Source organism: Petromyzon marinus, chromosome 14 (assembly GCF_048934315.1).
Source record: "Petromyzon marinus isolate PM22_M1 ecotype Great Lakes invasive population chromosome 14, UKy_Petmar_22M1.pri1.0, whole genome shotgun sequence".
Lineage (NCBI taxonomy): Eukaryota > Metazoa > Chordata > Hyperoartia > Petromyzontiformes > Petromyzontidae > Petromyzon > Petromyzon marinus.
The window spans coordinates 10,010,001-10,032,087 of NC_133680.1; the positions used below are offsets into that span (position 1 = coordinate 10,010,001).

General features: G+C 46.4%; 1 protein-coding gene across 3 annotated transcripts in view; it reads left to right on the forward strand.

The window, feature by feature from the left end:
• IMMP2L (inner mitochondrial membrane peptidase subunit 2) overlaps positions 1–22,087 on the forward strand; it is a 258,807-nt gene that overhangs the window by 197,003 nt on the left and 39,717 nt on the right. For 2 of the 3 annotated variants that reach the window (XM_032954088.2, XM_032954089.2), the window contains exons 4-5: positions 12,190–12,255; positions 16,096–16,198. In XM_032954088.2, coding sequence (XP_032809979.1) covers positions 12,190–12,255; positions 16,096–16,198 — 169 coding nt within the window. Of the gene's footprint in view, positions 1–10,118; positions 10,465–12,189; positions 12,256–16,095; positions 16,199–22,087 lie in introns of those variants that run through there. The other variant, XM_032954087.2, reaches the window with a different exon arrangement.

The following is a 22,087-nucleotide window of genomic DNA, read 5'->3' on the forward strand; positions in this document are numbered from 1 at the left end:
GTAAACTTTTTGGACGTGACTTGTATTTATTCATACGGCGGTCACTGACACGCTCCGACTAGAAACATTTGAACAGCATTCCAGTGCCCAGCGCTCTTAGCTCTAGCATTGAATCCACACAGGGATCGCAACACGGGAAACACAACCCTTGATGGGTAAGAGGTTGTCTGCAAGTGGGTTAGAGGCCATCAGATAGCCAACACTAGAAGGACAGCCCTCACACACAGAGATGTGAGAAGCGTGATTCCCTTCCTGGAATAGCGCCGTTTGGATTATTCAGATAGGAGCAAGTGTGATCCCTTCCTGCAGAGTGTCCAAGCAGGCGAGGGTACAGAGAAAGAAAGGGGACCCGGTGGCAGAGGAGACACCAGGTCCCTCGGAAACGTCCCCTTCAAAGAAAGAATCATGAGAAGGAGGAATGGTCTGAGGAGGAATCCTCGCAATCAAATAAAATTGAAACTAAAGATGGTGGGGAGTGCTCAGAGAAGTCCAGTTTGGGTGAGGAAGAGCCCTTTGCCAGACACTTCCTCATATGAGTTGTTTGAAATGTAATGTGGAGACTGGTGACAGATCTTGATATTGTGGCCCAGAACCTCAGTGCAGAGGGAGAGGCAGGGGTGGATAAGGTTAAGGAACCCCGGGTTTTGAATAAATCCCCAGTGTCCAAGTCAGCGGGAGTGTCGCTTGACCAACATATGTTCGACATGATCTACCATGAATGGGCTATACTGGGAAAATAGTTTAAGATCCCTAAGAGGGTTGGTTACCTTTAGTTGACTCAACTATGATACAGCGCATGATGTGAAGCAGTCGGTGACAGAAAATCCAGTGATCCTACTGCCCGATATGCAAATATAGGGCAGCAGAGAAGGAAAGTTAGAACGTTTTTAAGCAGCTTCCATGTCGATGTGGGCAGGTACTTACGTGACTTACTGTGGTCAGCTGACTTAGAAAGCCCTGGCCAAAGTTTCAGTGAAAGCCAAGAGCACGGCTTTAAGGAATGTTCATAAGGATATGCCCCTGTGATTGTCCTTTGTCAACGATGCAGGCTTGAACACTCTCAACTGGAGTACCAGAACAATGGAGTCTTCGTGCATGACAAGACAACTGCAGTAAACTATACTCTTTGGTTCTATTCGGTAAAGTCACGTAGGCAAAAAATAAAATAACAAAAATCACGACGTTTCGGCCACAACACAATGTGGCCTTCATCAGGTGAAGGGACCGTGCTGTCATGAGGACAGCGTTGGGAGTGAAAACAGCAAAGCCCAGGTCGCGTCCTTTAAGTTGTGTGGGAGGAAGCAAAACGCCTGACAAAGGAATTAGCATAAAAATGAGCACGATGTACGTAGGAGACGGACCAGCAGCGGGGGTGGGGGGGGGGAGTCCATCATGACCCATGCACCTCCTACGTACATCGTGCTCATTTTTATGCTAATTCCTTTGTCAGGCGTTTTGTTTCCTCCCACACAGCTTAAAGGACGCGACCTGGGCTTGGCTGTTTTCACTCCAACGCATGACAGCACGGTCCCTTCACCTGATGAAGGCCACTTGTGTTGTGGCCGAAACGTCGTGATTTTTGTTATTTTATTTTTTACCTACGTGACTTTACCGAATAGAACCAAAGAGTATGGATCCTTGCAGTCACGAAAGCTTCAAATCTAAAATTGCAGTAAACTATTTTATTTACAGGGTAAAGGCCACTGAGCTCTTGGCCCTTTTTCAGAACCGACCTGGCCACAAATGATAGCTCAACTAAGTGGCTTATCGCGTGGAAATTTATAGCAGCCAAATAATCTAAACGCAAAGTTGATTTAAAAATGTGGAGGGAAAAAACAGAGGACCTGGAGAAAAATCCACGTGACCACGGAGAGAACATGCAATGTCCAAATATACAGGCATCATGGTTGGGACCGAACCCATGATCTCCTGCATACAAGGCGAGGGAGATAACAACTCACCATCACGGCGCCCCAATCTGCTGTGGCTGAAAAAACATAGGGCCCAACAGTCCCTGAAGAATGGTGTAGCTCTTCTCCCCTTTGAGGGCAGACTGTTGTCCTGCAAATGCAGGCTGCCATGGAGCAGAACGATAAGGAAATGAAACAACGTAGCGAGGCCTCCTTTCGACCACAGCCCTTTGGTCGTTTTTGTGGTGGTGTATACCCCGACTACAGTGATGCCTAAATGGGTGAGCGCCCGGACGGGTGAGAGGCTGGACGGGTGAGAGGCTGGACGGGTGAGAGGCTGGACGGGTGAGAGGCTGGACGGGTGAGAGCCTGGTCGAGTGAGAGGCTGGACGGGTGAGAGGCTGGACGGGTGAGAGGCTGGACGGGTGAGAGGCTGGACGGGTGAGAGGCTGGATGAGTGAGAGGCTGGATGGGTGAAAGCCTGGTCGGGTGAGTGCCTTGAGCTGAGACGGTGGATGGTTCTTGGATGCTTCGTATGTGCAGTTGGAGAGAGTTCCAGATGGCTGCTGGTGCAGCTGTGGAGAAAATCCGCTCAGCCACGACAGTCCTGGTTCTGGATATGATCAGTAGATTATGAGACATGCTCCAGAGGGTTACATTGGGTATTATATGCCTTGGTTATTATGTCAAAGTTATCAGCAAATCTGATGTGGTTACATTCGTTCTCCTTTTATGTTCATCATGTCTTTATTTTTTGCAATCCAATTATCAGCTGCTTTTTGTGATTAGTTTGTTGCTTTCGCCCGCACCTCGGATTAGCACGGTTGGCTACGTATGGTGCGAAAGAAGTTCAACATACATAAAAAAAAATGTAGTTTAATTTTGCTGTAAATAGCCTTAAAGTGTATGTCCTTACATCTTCGGTTTTGTATTTGTTACTTTTTACATTCTTTTTCAGCATTCTATCTTCAAAATGTTTAAAACATTTTCCGTATACAATTTTATTCAGACCTTGGCGTGTGAAACAGATAATTGTATCTATTTCCACTGAATCAAATGCCTCTTTATTGCGGAACAAAACACTACTACGAAAAGTAACACACCCATGTAGCATGTGACATATCTAAGTGGCATATGTACAGACAAATGTGCGAAAATAATAACGTGTTAAATTACTGCATATTGCCTGCTATGATAAATGGATCATTAACCTGGATTCTGACAAAGAACATACAATAATATCTGATAACTACACAAAAAGAGGGTTAGGGAGATGCATGCTTGGAATTGCACTGAGAGAGAGAGAGAGAAAGAGAATCGCGTGGATTATATAGTGAACACATTAGAGACTTCATATCGATTTTGAAATTAAAATAAGTGTGCTTGTGCAGGACACATCGTGAGTAGGGATGAGGGATGAGGCCGGAGATCCAATGGCAGCCAGAGGAGGGTACACGCCAAAGGTGATGACCACCACCCTGGAAATCGAATGATGAGATCAACTAAATGTGCAGGAGCAAAACGGATAGTGGGATGAGAAGACTGAGAGGGATGGCGATGGCGTGGGGAAGCATTCATCCAGCAGTAGATAGGACGTGGCTGCGGCGTATTTGGGGTTTTATTTTGCCCTAAATTTGCATGAAATTCTGTTACAATGCGAGCTGATCTGTCATGTTGCCATCCTCTGTTTTGTGTAAACCTGATAAGTGTATCGAATTAAATTAATTGGTATTACGGGCAACATTGGTTGGTTGGTTGGGCCTATTCCATCAACGCTCCTGGATAACTCGGTGTGATGGGCAACATTTTATTCATGGCTCTTCCTTTCACCAGGATGATTTTGTGATTGTGCTGTGCATGACAGAGTTCGATGACAGAGAACAGAGGCCAGAGAGTAGAAGCCCAGAGTGCCCAGGAGAGGTACAGATAACTAAAAAACGCCCTCGTTTCCCCATCACACGGGTCACAGAGACCTGTTTTGAACCTGCGAAGACACCTCAATAAGTAGTGATACAGACCGCTGCAATACCGTGCCTGTTCAGCAGTGACCTCTGGTTTTTTTGACACGTTGAGAAAGATTGTGCACTCTCTGTGAAGGCCTTTGCCATCATACGTGTCATCGCGCTGAATGGCCAATTCTGGTGTTGGGGACAGCGTGATCACCAACCTTGGTTCAATGTTTGTATCTTCGTGACAGTTTGACCATGGGTGTGTGTGCCTTTCACCCGGTCATTATGAAATGAAAGGAAGGTGTTGCTGGATGGATGACCAGCCAAGTCTTGCGGGTTTGAAACTCCCGTGCTCAGGATATGTGCCACTCAGCCTTTTGGAATGGAGATGAACGGGCAATTCCGCCCAGTGGGATCTACATAATCAGACAAGCATCCATTTGGTTCTGAGTTAGTTGTGTAAAGTCCACTTGTCTGTGGTGCTGATCAATTACTCCAAACGAGGCCACTCTTCACAACGCTCAGAGTGGAACTAATTTTACCAACCTCTGACGAGACAGCCGGTTCGAGTAAACTTGGTGCCAGGATTTTGGCTCCTCTTTAGCGACAGCGCCACCCAGTCACCCGGCAATGCCTGCGGGGAATGAATTATCAGAGTGCTGCATCTGCCACGTACATTTTAATTTAATGATACGTAAATACGTGTTAATGTTGATGCCCCTCCGTTCCAGATTGTATTAATATTAATGCACTGTCACTTGGTGAGATATATTTAATTGACTCGTATCGGGAGGTGAGGTGAGAGTATTGTTATATTGCATCGCTGCTGTGACTCTTCAGTATTAACCCTAATTATAACCTTCGTGTTGAACGTTAACAGTAATGGCCCCAGTATAGCCATTAAGAGTTCCGCTTTCTCTTGGCTCGCCTACTTACTTCACTTCTCTTGGTTATAAACTGCCCTTGCACTGGTCTGCACATTGATTATGCATTTTATTTACAGCCCTTAATTAGTCCACTGAATACCCATGCTGTGTCAGTCATGGGGGTTATTTAACCATACTTTTACCATGCTAGTGCGTGCGGGTTGGTCAATGGGCAACCCAAAGACCGGTTTGGATATCACACGTCACTGATGTTAACCATGGCTGGGAGTCGAACTCGCGTGAAACGGGTTCGTAATGCGGTGCACTAACCCACTATGCTACCGCTCCTCCCTCTTCTAGTTCATAATAGTTTATTATTTATTGGACTGTGTTTAAATTGCATGCTTCAGAATATAGTTAAGGATGCATTAGCAGCACGGCGAAATTACCCCCACATTTATGATGCATTGGTTCAACAAGCCAATATGTTAATACAGCAGTGGAGAGCACTCATTTCATCATTAAAATTATTTCTTTTCGTGGAGGCCAATGTTGAATTAAAACCGGTGAACTCTAAACCCAGAGGAAAAAAAACACGGCAACACAGAAGCCCTGCAGCCACATATTTGTATCTTATTAGGGATGGGACTTTAAGGTGATGACAACGTCAATATTCAATAAATTATCGGACCACGATTCCAATATTAATGCGAGAGCGTGGTGCTGGAGGCAGTGGCATGCATCTAAGATACGACGCACCATTAATATCACTTCCCTTTTTGGCTGTTGTCCAAATATTTAATGTGGTCACCTGGCACGCCAACCTTTCCGACATTAAACCGAACCCTCGTAACCAAGTACACTTTCAATGCAAGCCTCCATCAGCAATCGCATCACGTCGTACGGCGTAGTATCGTTGTGCCCGCTTTGGTCGTCGCCGTTGTATTATTTGTGTCGCCCGCTTCTGCCTATGGCAAATGCTTTCAGTCTCCATCTCGCGACCATCACTCAGCTGCCCTTGCCCATGGGGCTACTGCTTTGTCCTTGTTCGCCAATATCTAGTGGGGTTAGAATAGCCTCCCACAGCTCATTGCGCAGCGCTCATGAGCAGCAGGTGCATTAGCTTTAGCTCTTCTCAAGGCCTGCTGGTACATCGTGCAGACAAGTGGGAATACCTGGATGATGTATGCGTACACGAAACTGGGTAGGAAACACGTGCCTGAACTAAAAACATAAACTGCGGCGGAAACGAACAAAGTGTTTAACAGAACAGAACGTGTTCGTCTGTTTGTGCCGAATTATTTTATATTAATACGCTGGGGGGGGGGGGGGGGGGTGGGGGGTAATGTGCTTCTTGTAATCTTTGGAGTTCATTACATCCATCCAGTCTCATAACAATGTTTGTATTCCTTGATTGTCTATCAGCCAAATTCATCGCGCTGTAACGTAGCAATAATCATTATTCTGGTTTCAGTGAGACCACATTTATCAATATTCATTCATTCTGTTTATGGATAGTGGTGTTTCATATCTATAAATGATGAGAAAAGCCATCACAGCATAAACATCAATGCAGGCTGGAAACGTACATTCAACAACATGCAAAGGTGTGCAGCACTGCATTTATAGCTTCCCTTAGCCTAATCCAGGCCACCAGCTCAAATACATTCCGTGGGCATAATACATATTCGGTACCAAAAAATACATTTTTTGATAAAATATGAACGTAATGATGGCTGCAAAGATTTGACAGTTACGTTGAATATATAAACCAAGGCAGGGTGGTGGAAGGGAAGTTGCTAACCACACCGCATGGCACAAATTGCCAACGTTTTGGTAGCGTTTGATGGCCGAGTTTAAAGAAATGGACAAGGGTGACAATAGCACGGACTCTCGAATTGTCAGGTTAAGGACGTGAAAAAACAATCTCATTGAGGTTATACCCCATTCAATGAAGCTCATATATTGGAATGGTTAAATAAAGGGCACAGAAATGTTAAATCAACGGGGATGATGCCTAATTCAATAAAGGGCACCAATAAGTAATACAACCTCGACTGGGTGGAATATGGTTAAACAAAGGGTATTTAGAAATTAATTATAATAATCTTAGCGGTTCCTCAGATCGTTAAGTAATATGAAGAATTAATCTAAATGGACTGACTCGCAGATGGTTAAAAAAATGACGTGAAATCATGAATCTCAATCGGTTCTCTCAGATTGTTTTATCTCAATGGGCTCGCAAATGGTTAAATCGAGGACCTGAAAAAATATTGGATCTCGATGGTCTCTAAGAGGGTTCAATACAATCCAATTAACATCTTTCAAACATGTGAGAGGGAAAAAAACACTGCTGCACATACTTACGTAAAAATATGTTTACGCAGTTTTAGACATTGACGGAAAAAATATTTTCGTAAAATTGTAGACCTGTAGCATTCGGTGTTCACTAAGATAGGGTTTGAAAGTTAAACGTTTCATTCGTTCTTCAACCCTTCTTTCCTGATGATCCACTCGGGATCACTATTGTTTGTGATATTGAGTGACTAAGTGGCTCATTCCACTACTCATGTTCTTATGCGCTACAGCCAGAGCAGTTATACCTTGAAGGTTTTAAGGAGTTAATTAAACAAAAACATAACTTTTTAAATTTTATTTTCATGCGTTTGTCCATGTCCCTAATTATTCCTCAAAGTCTCAGTGAAGAATCCGATATTCAAATTGTGCTGTCTGCATACTGCCATGATGCAAGGAATGCCCAATGTGAAATGTATTGCAGCCAGCAGTCCATCACCCTGTGTTAGAGAACGCCTTCTGGGAGGTTATCACAGAACTACTTTTGAGATCCCTTAAAATTGCCTCCTATCCACACGGGGGGAGGGGGGGGGTAACACTTTCCTGCATACCCTGCTGTAGATAATACAGCATTGGTGTTTTTTGTGCGGTTGTGCTGTATATCTCTAATGCATTTTCAGGTTGCACCGGGTATTTGTAGGCACGATACCCCCATGTTGATCTCCACTCGCTGGTCAGGAAGGGTTCTCCAGTGTGTGTATAACAAAAAAATATAAATGCTACCTCTTTGCATTCATTCTCAAACATGACATAGCATTTAGCAAGTGGCATGCCATGTTTAAAAGCCATAAGGTGGTCAGGTTGCTTAGGGGTCATCACAGTGAGCCTGCACTACTGGGATCCTGGGTTCCAACTCGGGTTTCAGTCACCCATTAAACCAAGTGCAGCAAGAACAAGAACCCGGCGTCAGCCCAGTCAACAATGACTGTTGACAAATTCCTGCGCTAAAAAGTAGGAGTTTTATGACTGCCATATGACACGTGTCTATCGCCCGGCCATCAATGTGCTTTCTGGTTGTACCGTATGTTGCTCAGCATGACGTCCAATGTGTTTCTCAGTGGCCCTCTTGTGCTTCAAGCCCAGTATATGTCTGCATATAAAATAAAACGGGAGAATCAATGTACTTAATGAATATAAGTATTGATATTTGGTCGCAATATTTAAATATTAATTATTCACAGATCAAGTTTTTTTTTCCCTTTCATGTATCACATTTTCACAGCAAAATAAGGAAAGGATAATTTCCTCGTGAGAAATATCATTGCATTGATGGCAGGTCTTTCTCAACGCTCAAAATTTCACAATGTCTCATATATATACGCACAAACTATATTGTGGAGCAGTTATTGGGGCACCGAGGGCCTTCTTATAAAATGAAATAAAATAAGATACAGTGAAATAAAAAGCACACCAGGAGTCTGAGGACCTGTTAAATAATGCATGGGATGACGCCTGACCCTTATGAAATAATAAAGTAGTGCAGCGTTGGCGCAAACGCTTCGGAATTCATTTACCGGGTCTGGCACGTGCCGTGACCTGTACAGAAGTGGCCATTAATAACTTTTAGTCTCAAAATTTGTGCCCGTGGCATAACAATTTGTCCGCCTTAAGCTCAGCCACGGGACTTTAATTTGCGGATTGTAATAAAAAAATAACAAAGGATTTAAAAAAGGATACCGAGTAACATCTGAAGCTATGTTATTACAAGAACCATTGCAGTAAATTATCTTACGTTATCGACAAAAGCCGCACGGAGTCCGAAGACTTTTTGTTTTTGGGATATTTGCCCATTTTCTTATTACCTAACACTTTAGTATGTAGGAGGCAATGAAAGTATTTGGGGGTAAGCCATGAAAACGGTTACCTACTTGCTCTACAGCTACGTACTTGCCACCTTGTATGCTCTACAGGTGGGTGTCGAGCACAAAATAATATATGCGCAATCCAGCAGTCTCTGCCACCCAAGCATTGGCGTACAGGTGTGTGTGTGTGTGTGCCAGAAATTCACGTTGTATTACCGCAGCAGATGGAGGTATTGCAGAAAAAAAATCCACGTATTTTTAACCAGTAAATAACGAACAGATGCGCAGGATTTTGAATCTATGGGTTTGGCTTATATAATTTATGACGTCTATAACGAGAGCTCGCAGGAGATCACACTTGGTGAGATGTTGCCGCACGGCCATGTAGCAGTGATGGATGTAAAGGTTTGGCTGTTGATGTGCAACAGCCAAACCTGGAGCGGGCAAACCCTTGTGAGCTGGAGGTGGGGGGTTATTGCAAATTAATTTTGTCTTCAGCACGAATTTATGTGCTGGTATCTGTGTGGATATGTGTGTGCATGTCGGTGTGGAAACATCGCTCATGGCGAGACAAAGGCAGCTGGGGTGGTGCTGGTCACCCACCCCCTCCTGCACCGTTCCTGCCTTCATAGGTGCTTGCTAACAGCACTTGCCCCAAAAGTCTTCAAGGCTATGCAGGGGATCTTTGTTTTGTGTGTGTGTAGGCAGGCTGGATTGTGTGCTGGCCAGACAGCACCCACTCATCTACTGTGCTCCCCTTAATAGTAGGTGCTTTCTCGCAGCATTTGCCTATGTGGATGTGCTGGCCCGTGGTGTGGCCAGAGCAGCGGTGCACTGGTTATCGAATTGTGCCACGATCCGATTGGCTAGGGCTTTATGCCTGGCTGTAGACATCGGTGGCACGTGGTAACTGAACCTGTCCTCCGCCAAACCCTACGTCCAATCAGCCTCAAGTGAGGACCTGGTGCAGTGTGTTCACCATTGGTGGTGTTAGACACAAGCAAAAGTAGATGGCCTCGTAGGGGTTTTATGACATTTTTAGAGTAATATTAGCATTTGTTTGTTGTCCTTCCCCCCCACCCCTCCGATGAGCACGGTTAGCTACGTATGGTGCGAAAGAAGTTCAACATGCATCAAAACCCACAAATATAGACGCACATAATGCATGTATATAGGTGGCAACTGTACGTCTGTGGATGTGCATTGATACGTGTTCAAGTGTGTGTACACATTTGTGTGTGTATCCGTACGAAGTTCAACACTGTTACGTCTCTGTAAATTGCGATGCATTTGTGAACATGAAAACATCTGAAGTGCGTCCACTTAAAAAGTTCGGGACGGTGCTTATTTGTGTTCACGACCCTGGGCGCCATCGCTGCAAATTTCACATTCCCGTGGCAGTGGCTGCTGCAGCCGTGGGACAACCGCTGTTGACTCCCCGCAAAGTGGCAGTCACACGCTCCGCGTCAAGAGCATTCATTGGTGGTCGATGTGAAGCCATTGAAACGCTCGCCAGCCGTGTGCGGCCAAAGCCTCAAGTGTTCTTTCCGCCTCAACAAGTGCGGACCCACGGAGCAAAACGGTGCCCGCTGCGCGCGCGCGACCCGTAGCGCCCTCGGCCCCGCGACTCCGCTGCTGTAGCGAGGCGTTCGCCGAGGGACGGTGTTTGGTGTTTGGACCAGCGGCGCGGGGGACCTGCGCCACCCCCCCCCCCCACCCCGCCCCGCCTCTGTCTCTCCCAGGCACAGCGCCGGTGCCTTCTCGGGAGTTCTCGATGAAATGTTGTGCCCGCCTGGCTGCACCGCGCAGTCAGGCTTTGTGCGCCGCCAGTCTCTTTCCGACAGCGTGGCGCTGCCTCCCTCTCTCACCGCTGCCTCCCTCTCTCACCGCTGCCTCCCTCTCTCACCGCTGCTTCCCTCTCTCACCGCTGCCTCCCTCTCTCACCGCTGCCTCCCTCTCTCACCGCTGCCTCCCTCTCTCACCGCTGCCTCCCTCTCTCACCGCTGCCTCCCTCTCTCACCGCTGCCTCCCTCTCTCACCGCTGCCTCCCTCTCTCACCGCTGCTTCCCTCTCTCACCGCTGCCTCCCTCTCTCACCGCTGCCTCCCTCTCTCACCGCTGCCTCCCTCTCTCACCGCTGCCTCCCTCTCTCACCGCTGCCTCCCTCCCTCACCGCTGCCTCCCTCTCTCACCGCTGCCTCCCTCTCTCACCGCTGCCTCCCTCTCTCACCGCTGCCTCCCTCTCTCACCGCTGCTTCCCTCTCTCACCGCTGCTTCCCTCTCTCACCGCTGCCTCCCTCTCTCACCGCTGCTTCCCTCTCTCACCGCTGCCTCCCTCTCTCACCGCTGCCTCCCTCTCTCACCGCTGCCTCCCTCTCTCACCGCTGCCTCCCTCTCTCACCGCTGCCTCCCTCTCTCACCGCTGCCTCCCTCTCTCACCGCTGCCTCTCTCTCTCACCGCTGCCTCCCTCTCTCACCGCTGCTTCCCTCTCACACCGCTGCCTCCCTCTCTCACCGCTGCCTCCCTCTCTCACCGCTGCCTCCCTCTCTCACCGCTGCCTCCCTCCCTCACCGCTGCCTCCCTCCCTCACCGCTGCCTCCCTCTCTCACCGCTGCCTCCCTCTCTCACCGCTGCCTCCCTCTCTCACCGCTGCCTCCCTCTCTCACCGCTGCTTCCCTCTCTCACCGCTGCCTCCCTCCCTCACCGCTGCCTCCCTCTCTCACCGCTGCCTCCCTCTCTCACTGCTGCCTCCCTCTCTCACCGCTGCCTCCCTCTCTCACCGCTGCCTCCCTCTCTCACCGCTGCCTCCCTCTCTCACCGCTGCCTCCGTCTCTCACCGCTGCCTCGCTGCCACCCCCTCACCTCCCTTGTTCACGCTTTGCATGGACACGGGCAAAAACAAAAAAAGCCAGTAATTGCCCGGTTGTGCGTGTGCTATTTTCTTACTCCTGTGTGCGTTGTTGTCTTTGCTCTTGCTTTTTTGGTCATGCATATATCGGTAATATTCCTACCCTGGCTGCCTTTTCTAAAGAAGGACCATTGCCTGAAATGCTCGCCGCCTAGGGTTTATCGTTCTATTATGAGGCAGTGTTAATGGTGGCACATAGTGGCCTGTTGCCTTTATGATATTAATTATAGCACATTTGAGAAGCCTTGCTTGCTAATGGGCCTATATTGTGTGTGTATATATGGTTATGTGTGTGTGTGCGTGTGGGATGTCCGTGTCTTTATGCACGTGTTTTACTTCTCTCTACCCCTCCTCCTTACCCCTCCTCCCTTTCTCCCTTGTCTCTTTGGAAAATTACAGATCGCCCAGGGATCCGGGACAGAAAATGATCAAGCGTGTTATTGCCCTGGAAGGAGACATTATCAGGTAATTCAGCATCTCACCGAACAGCCTGCTCTCACATCCGCTGGCCGCAGGGGCAAAGGCTAATAGGAAACAGACGGATACATTCGGTGACTGATAGACAGGCAACTGGAAGACGCGTAAATAGACAAGGCAATTGAACGGACGTGGAGATGAGCACGCGGACGTACAAACAGACGGGCGATCATAGCGGCAGACTGGCGATACAAATGGATGTTCGGACACGTAGGTGATATATGGACAGTTGGACAAACAGACCCATTGATAGATGGACACGGGGTTGGACGTGTGAACGAGATTGATACATTTCTGCTCAAATCCACATGCCCACAGATAGTTGGTGCATGTCTGGGTTGTGTATGGAAAACAATTGGAGGGAAATGTACCAGGTTTTGTGCATCTTGACTAAATATTAAATAAATAATTTCGGCAACACCTCTTCCATCGAAGCCATTGGCATAACAGAGAGTAATCAAAAAAACATTTACACTAACCTTTAAGTAGAGGTTACTGGTATTTTGTATGTATAGTGGTGTGGCACATTTGTTCCCAAGCTGATTGAGTGGTGATTACTGATTGCCATCACTTTTGAACGCATAAAATAATTCCCTTCCCTCTTCCCTGATGCATACAAATTCAGTAAATCATGTTTTTCATGGGCATTTAATTTTCGTAAAGCGTTAAGCCATGCCTTTTAAAAAGAAAATAATTAGCATTGAAATTAATTACACCTGGTCGCTTTTAACCATTTCACCCACAATTCAAACAACAACAACGTCGCAGCAAACGTGGGTCGCTAGCACCTGTTCCTCCAACCGCGAGCTTACCCCCCCAAACAGCCTTCGCCTTTCCAACGGCGTTTGCACGCTCCACACCTATGAGCCACAAAAGCCACTCGTGCGGACATTAACCCCCCCCCCCGCCACCCCCGCCACCGACAGCAGCATGGAAAGTTTTCCCCGCTTGGACGAAGAGCACCAGTGCGTGAAGCCCCCGTGCTGCCCGGGCGCGGGTTAATCTCGAGTTGCTCTCGGCCGCGCCCTGATTGGCGTCCCGTGCGACGTGCCCCGCACGCCACGCAGGGCGACACATCCCCCCTCTGCTTGCCCGGTGTGCGGGCTGAGCCAACCCCCATATAATCTGCCCATTTATCACCGTCCACGTCCGGCGCATTAACGCAAAGCGACGCGGGCCCTTAATTTGCCCCTAATGGGTGTTTGGTACGTGCTGGGGGTGGGATGGAGTGGCTGTGGTGGGAGAGGGAGGCAAATTAGGGGGAGGATGATTATGGCGGTTGTGGTGGTGGTGGCGGCGGCGGTGCTGCTGCTGCTGGAAGATGGCAAGGGCAGTTGGACGGATGGGGGCGGTGGGCTGAGAAAGTGGCACAGCCAAGATCCTGCAGTGTAAAGGCACGGGTAGGATATCTCTATCAAAGTCAAAGCATCTTTAGGCACATACTGGTGCGTGTGTGCGCGCCCGCATATATGATTATGTTGGTCTTCTTTCGCACTGTACGTAGCCAACCGTGCTAATCGGAGGTGAATGCACGCTATGCATGCACATTTTTCTGGAAAGGCATTTATTATGGAAATTGGATATAAACACACCTGCTATGAACACAGGTCTGATGTAAGTATCACGTGCTTACATACTATGGTGGGGGGGATGGGAAAGAACAGCTTTTGATCCAAGCACACCCAACGGGTGTGTTTAAATCTAGCTGCTACTCTGCATCAAAAACTGGGATTGCTTCTCTCCTCATATAAAAATCGGTAAAAATCAATACATTCGTCAATAATACAGCCTTAAAAAGAAAAATATAAAAGAGCTGACATTTCAGGCAATGCCCCTTCATCGTGGCACATAAATGATCAAATTTAGGTAGTTCTCGTATGAATTAGCTTCCCTGATCCAGTGGTGGGAATTACGTTTGCTATCGCAGGGGCCAGTGTCCCCATAGGACGTCTTTGTAAGTGGTTGCAATTCTGGACTGTGCGTGTAAGACCAGCTGATGCACAACCGGGATCTAGAAATGTGAACAAACAGCGGTATTGATGGCTTTCGCGTCGGGTGTCTTAACTGTGCGTTATTTTCCCCGAGTCGTAATGTAAAGACATTTTTCAGCAGGGTGCTTTTGGTGAACTTTGACCGTTCTTTCAAATCAGGAGCCTTGTCGGCGAGGTTTTAAAAAAAATGTTTTATTATTCTTGGCTTTTTGACAGATAAACGTTTTCCCGGAAAAGAAACGAATACAGAAACACGGGGAATGAGTGTGTCACCAAACAAACGTGGACAAGCCCCTGTGTTATCCAAAACTCGCGATTGCTTGCCAGCACGGTTGGCTACATACTGTGCGAGAGAAGTTCAACACATTCAAATACACATACGACAGTGCCCGACCACAACCACTGTGAACAACGCCATGATGTGCAGAGATCTTCATCCAGCAGCGGATTGATAAAGGGCTTGTGAATTAATATTACACGCAAAAACACGTTTGCTTTGTTCACCATAGATCCCGTGAACAAACTTTGTTGTTAGTGAGCACCTATTAAGGCCACCATGATACACGGCAGGAAGGGGTGTGTGTTGTTATTGGCAGCATGTTGGCTACTTTCATTTCCCCGGGTGCTGAAGTTTACATATCATACAAGGTACTCCACTTAAGGCTGAGTTGACCTTGAGGAAGCTCAGGACAGGTGAAGATACCATATTATCATTTGCAACTGATGTAAGCGCTGGGAATCAAACTCAGGTCTCGCCCGAATCATGAATTACTGCTGCGTCGCTCCAACTCCCACCATCGCCTCACTCAAGAGTCCTTGAGAGCTCCAAACTCACACTTGAACTGGTTATCTGCGTGTTATTTACGCAGTCTGTTTGCCCATTGTTCATTTAACCTGCTGTAAACAGCACATTGTCTGCACATTCCTGAGACTCTCCTTGACTGCGACTGTGGTGCTTGCTGATGTAGGGCGGCGGTGTAAATCGATGCGTACTCGTGTGTTGTGAGCGCACGTGTGGTGAGTGTGCGTGTTCATTCTGAGGGATGATGGTGCGTTGGTAAGCAAGGCTGCATCGCTGTTTTGATGAAACAGTTTTGATTTCGGGCTGTGGGATGCAATACTTATGGCAACCTGACCTCATTGTCCCCTAAGTTGACTCGATCTACATGGTACGATCATTATTCTCACCCGAGACCCAATGGTGATTGTATTTGTTTCATAATCAGTTTATTTTTGGTTAGATAATGTGAGTAAAATGTGAAATGTTTGACTGTAATCGTCCACCACCCGACAGAGCCACATGAACAAGTATGCCGATTGATTGGATTTTTCAGCAAACCAGAAATCTGAAAAGTAAGAAAAATGTGGACAATTTTGCACGATGTTTCGCTGGGGATTACATCCAGGGTCATCGGTTGTTAACAAAAGCTCAGCTCATGATCTAAATCAAAAGAAACACAGTTACCAATCATAATATTGGCCGTGAAAGTTTACGTATAGAAATGGTCATATTTGTGTTTGGTGCTGTATGCACCCTACCCTCCGAGTGTGTTGTAACGACCTATGCCCACTATGTCAGTGTGTTATATTATTAAATATTTGCAATAGTTGTATTCATCATTGTCTTTTTATATGGTTGTAAAGCCACCAATTGTATCCCAGTTCGAGCAATGAGCGTGTGAAACAAGGGACAAGCTCCGTGCATTCTATTTCATTGTGAAGCCTCCTACACAGCCGAGTCCCGTACTCTCAATGGGCAATGTCTTCTGTAAAATCCCCCGCCGCAGGGCTCGGCTTGACTGATTGATTGTGCCCTCTTCGCTGCCCTCCCCTGCAGAACCCTGAGCTACAGGAACAGATACGTGCGCGTGCCCGAGGGCCACTGCTGGGTGGAGGGTGACCATCATGGCCAAAGTTTGGACAGCAATTCCTTTGGGCCGGTGAGTCCAGAATGACGAGTGCTGACACCACTCTCACGATTGTTAGCTCCATCGGTAGCCGTGCAAACAAACACGGCCACTACCCCTCGGCAGCTGCACAAACTAACACCGCGACTACCTTCGGCACAAACACAAAGTATCGCAGCCACTACCTTCAAACACCAACACATACTTCCATCACCACCACCACCACCATTAACGTACAAAACCGTAATCCGCACGAATGCGCACCACAACCACCACAACATCACCACTATTGCATTCAGGACAAACATACGCCACCACCATCCCCACCAACACACAGCAGCATTATTAGCACCATCAGCACCACCACGACACACACCACTAGCAGCATCACCAGAAACACACCAGCATCGTTTGTGTGGAGCACTGTGATGGCGAGATGTTATCTCCCTTGCCTGGCACGCAGGAGGTTCGTGGGTTCAATCTTGGCCTTGACGCTGCTTGTATATTTGCAGCTTGTGTGTTTTCTCTCTTCTCGTGGTCATGTGGATTTTTCTCCCGGGTCCTCCAATTTTGCCCTCCACATTTAGAAACATGCGTTTAGATAATTTCGCTACGACTACAAATTTCCAAATTTGATGACATAAGCCACTTCAATGAGCGATCATGTGTGGCCAGTGCGCCTCTGAAAAATAGCTAATAGTTAAGTAGGCTTTACCTGGTAATTTTTTTTTATTTAGTGTGAGAATAACACTATAATGAAGTGAAACATTCCCCTCAATGGATAGAATATCACGGCTGGGGTTTTTTTGTATTGGCTCCTTTAAAGTTGGTATTGTGGAACACAGAGGGGTGGTATGGTGAGCAAATATTTATGCATTCCCATTCGTCTCTGCCTCCAGTTGCTCGTTTCAAGCTGCGTTCACCCATTGTGAGAAAGGCTCAGCCTTTGTTCACGTTCCTATTGCCCATGGTTTTGTTCCTGGCCCGGAATCTAAGGGTGGGCCACCTGGCCCAGTTTTTACATTTGCTAACCACTGTAACATCACCACATTCACCATCGTTAGCCACTGCATACATTTTTTTAGGATTCGTGAGAAATTGTGTAAATGTGCCAGCCAAAAAGTGTTGTAAGGTGGCTTGCACTCGTGGAATTATTTCGTCCAAGCATACCTACCTTGCTGATTTCGTCAAGGAGCTTAAACCTTCACGCAAACTGAGGTCATCCTCGCAGGGGCTTTTGGCTAACCATCGAACAATGACGGTGACTGCATCGCGTACTCTCAGATGCGCTTCTGCGGCCGTCTGGAACGCTCTTCCTTCCAGTATTAGGATGCCACTGGAACTATGCACTTTTAAATATAAATTGAAAACTCATTTCTTCAGAACTGCTTTTTGTGTTTAGTTTGTTGGCCTTCCCCCATACCTCCAAATTAGCATGGTTGGCTACGTAACGGTACACAAGAAGTTCAACATACATACATACATTTGTCTGGAATTTGCACGTATTTGGTCTCCTATGCCACTGCTCAGTGATGGCACAACAATGCTGACCACAGCCCTCCTGCTGTGATCCCACAAGAAGGAGTGCCTTGAAAATGTAGGTTTCCAGTGAGACAATGGGAGGACATATACATAGAGGAAAATAGAGTTTCAGAAACAATAACAATGCAAACTCCGCTAGAAAATCAGATAGAGGATAAGTTTGCAGGCCGCAGGCGCTATAAATGCAGAGCGTGGCATGACCCTGACCCTGCCACCCGTGATAAAAATGGAACCGACAGGTGTCCACTGCCACTGTGATGGAATCATTCGTTGCAGCAAAGAATGCGGGTGACCACGCCAATCCCATTGCAGCACCACGACATGCTTGAAGCATGATGCTTCTACCCACAACATGTCCCCCCCCCCCTCAACCTACACTGCCTCGGGTATCCAAAACTTTCCCAAAAAATGCTGCGATTTTTTTTTCTTGGCGTGTATGCACGCGTGCTCACGCGCGTGTGTGTGCACATGCGCGAGAAGATCAATGTCAAATTTGGTCTTATTTACTCGCAGCATCAGCAATTCCTCAACTGCCTGAGATGCGATTTGTTCCCAAGCGGAACATCAGCGACTGTGTGGCCCGGCGGTCCCAAGTCAAATTCTCTCGGTCGTGCCTTCTCTGTAAGGGTTGTCTCGTGAGCGTGAGTGAGTGAGTGCGCACCAATACTGGTAGCCCGCAAGTTCAACTGAAGGTGAGTCAAGCAGGCAGGGCATTTCGCAGAAATGGTTTTGGGTCTGGCGATGTGTCTTTTTTTTATACCAGAGATTGTTTTTGTTTATTTGTGCTGACAGATTTTCAGTGAATGTGTTGGCGATGCTGACAAAGTGGGTGATAAGTGATTGTAAGAGCTATTTGTCTGCCTGCGTTTGACACGGCTGTGTGTGTGCGCCAAGTGTATCTGTGTGTGCATGCGAACGTGCATTCGTGTGTTGTAGGGATTTGTAACAGCGTGGTTCGCACACTCTTGTTTACGATGCCAGCAACCCCAGCTCGATGTCACGCCAGGATGGTGCCGAATACCATTTGCAGTTATTTTTCTAAACCAGTCCTGGGCCTCTCCTCAACGGATGCAGCTTTAAATGAGCACCTGGTACAGTGGTGTGAACTTCAGCGCTGGGGAGAAACACAGTGGCCTCGCCAATCTGTTGTGTGCTGTGCCGACCGTATTTGGTGCTCGATAATGGAATTTGCCCTCACGGTCCATAAAGCTATTTGGGAGGTTGTATCATTGTGTGTACATACATGTGTGTCAGGAGCAGTGTCAAAGTGGTTCACACATTCCATTACATTCCTGGTCACCTGGGTTCATTCCCAGGATATGCCACACAATATTAGTGGTAGTTGGAATCTGAACCTGTTTTAGTTTTTCTTTAAATTATAACTAAATGTGCTGTGTGAGCATGAGCACTTGGGAGACGAAAGAGGCTGTGCATGATGCTGACCACTCTCCCCCTTTGAATGCTACACCAACCTTCGTGGTTGCTTGCTTACAGCACTTACCCAGTAGTCTCTGCGGGCTAAATGAGGGGTAATTTTCTTGTGCACATGTCTGTGATGGGCAGTGGGTATGTATTGTGACCAAGATCTTTTCATTTTAAAAGTTGCACCATACCGAAGTTAGGTTTACATTGATGTCCCATCTGTGCGTAATGACCGTATGATAGAACAAGTGTCTTGGAATGACCTGTTACAAAGTGAAATATAATGCATTCAGAATTGTTTTTTTTATTGTCCCTTTCTCAAAACCTTCTCACCACCCAAGTATGCATGGAATTAATTACATTTAACCAAGCGCTTCGATATAAATATTCCACAAATGTATATAGAATAATGTTTTTCAAGGGAGCTCTGTCGTACTGAACACCATTCACATGCAAGTGATCCATTAAGTTGCTTAATGGCTGTCTGAACATATGCCCTGATTTTTTAAATGGAATATCTCTCTGCGTTTTTCTTTGAGCAGCATTGCTTTTATTCACAATGAAGTCTGATATGTATATATGTATAAAGTTTAACACTTAGCAGGCTTTTCGCGACCCATATCATCCATAATAGAGGTTTTTTTTGGGTTAGATTGCATAAATATATAAATGTGTCGTTAAAACCCGCTACCACCAGACAGCCAACTAGTAAGGGTTGTCACGTAAACAGAACGTGGCCAATTCGTCACTAGTACAGAACTAGTGTGTAGTAGTTTAGTGTATAGTAGTGTAGTGTATAGTGTAGTGTACTAGTACAGCACACCGGTGTGTTGGAGAGCTAAGCCACAACATTTACAACCTGAGTACGACGTTTCGTCAGTAATTACAACTAGCTTAATCAGGCGACAGCCAGGTTTGTGGTGAAGTTTTACTGTTTCGTTCCTTATATGGAGACGTAGATGTGGTGACCACGCTTCTGTTCTCTTGCGCGCAGTGGGGGGGGGAGTGATTACTGAGTCAACGTACATTATTCATGGGCATTATGCGAGCCCTTTGATCTTGTCCTTTCTGTATATTGTGTGTATTAAAATAGCCGTACTAACGGTAATCCCTATTGAAGTACGCTGCCCTTTATAGGCATGCATTTTTAAATTGTATTTTTTTATTATTCGCTTCCACGCAGCACTAAGGCGGTAGCTGTCCGAACGGTGTGTCTATGTTGTGTCTCTCTCTGTGTGTCTCTGTGTTGTCTCTCTCTGCTTGTGTGTCTGTCCGTGTGTCTCCGTGTCTGTGTTTTGTCTCTCTCTCAAATGTAGTTCTACCTGATGACGACTGCTTGTGTTGCAATCGAAACGTGGTATTCTATTTAATTTATTTTCTTTCTACGTGACTTTACCGAAAGAACCAAAGAGAGGTTAAAATTATTTTTATTTCTTTCAATTTCGATTGATTCTCTAATTATTCTTGGCCAGTAGTAGCTAGTTTTGCACGTAACTTCAACATTATCGAAATAAATTGAGTGTCCTTGTTGGCATGCGTGTTCTGCTACTGCTGACAGTTACATTTTGGAGAATTTAATATTTATCTGATGTTCTTTTAGTCTCGTCCTGATCATTCGTTCTGTTTGCCCAACATAACATTTAGCACACGTGTAGTTAATCCTGTACACACCTTCTGTTGATAGCTTCGGTAATACATCTGTTGTACCAGATATTAATTTCTGTATTTTATGTACTGTGCCAAATCTGACTCGGATGTTTTGTTTTTCCAAACATCTGGCTAGTTTATCAGTTGCTCCCACAATGTACGGTATTTTGATCATTATAATTACTTGGGCAGTTCAATGCTCGTGTTATTTGATTGGTTTTGGCATTCAATGCCCTTTTTTTTGTGCATCATTGCAACGGTTCATTTGCAGTGCTTCTTCAACATGTTGAATTTCACTTCTCGGACTGCCACCATCTGAAAGCAGAGTCACACCATCACCCCGCACATCAAGCTAAAAAAGTGTCAGATGGTGACAGTCTGAGAAGTGAAATTCAACATGTTCAAGGAGCGCTGCTGAGGTCTTACCTTATTTTATATCATATCTATAGAGCTCCCGAGCTCAAGGCGCTTTACATAGTTTGAAAGCAGTACAGAAATAGAGAGATTCAGATGGCAAGTGTGTGCAAGGGCCGAGGAATGAGCGACCATAACAGAGGGCACGTAGGGGTCACGAAAGGGCAGGGAAGGGATGGGATGGAGTGGAGGGTGCGAACCCTGCCAATGACAGGCTGAGGTTTTTTTTACTCTTTTCCTAAACCTTAGTGATGCAGCATTATCCATCATTGAATGGCATGTGCATATACATGACAACATTGGGTGGCAAGTGGTGGCAAGTGGTGGCACAATCTTTAGCGAACAGCACTATGAGGCCAGTTATCCGAGTTATATTCCCGGTTAGGGCTAACTTCAATGCTGCCTCCGTTCCCCCTGCTCTCGTGACATTTGAATAAAATAGTGTAAGAATCAATTACTTATATATGCAAATGACACATAGATGTAATGGTTAGGCGAGGTGATCGATTGAGACAGGAGACGGAGAGTACAAACGAAAAATATATACTCAGAAAAATATAATAGATTCTTGAAACATTGTGAGATCGTAAAGTGACGATTCTTTGTATCGCAAGAAGCGTTAATTGTGTTTCTTACTGAACACACGTGAACACGTGGAAATCTGAGCACCCACGCGTATTCCCACTGTGCTATCAAAGCGTAGTTTCACGAGGTGAACAAACGTTCTTTCACAACTCCCACAGTTAGCAGAGCACCGTGTTGTGTCAGTAGTAGTCTTGAAAGATTGCACGTGGAACTAGATTGTGCGGTCAATTCAATTGGCCTGTATCACCCAAGGGAGCGATTTGCTGTATATGGCAATTATACAATTGTACATTTTAGCCATCAGAAAGAAAA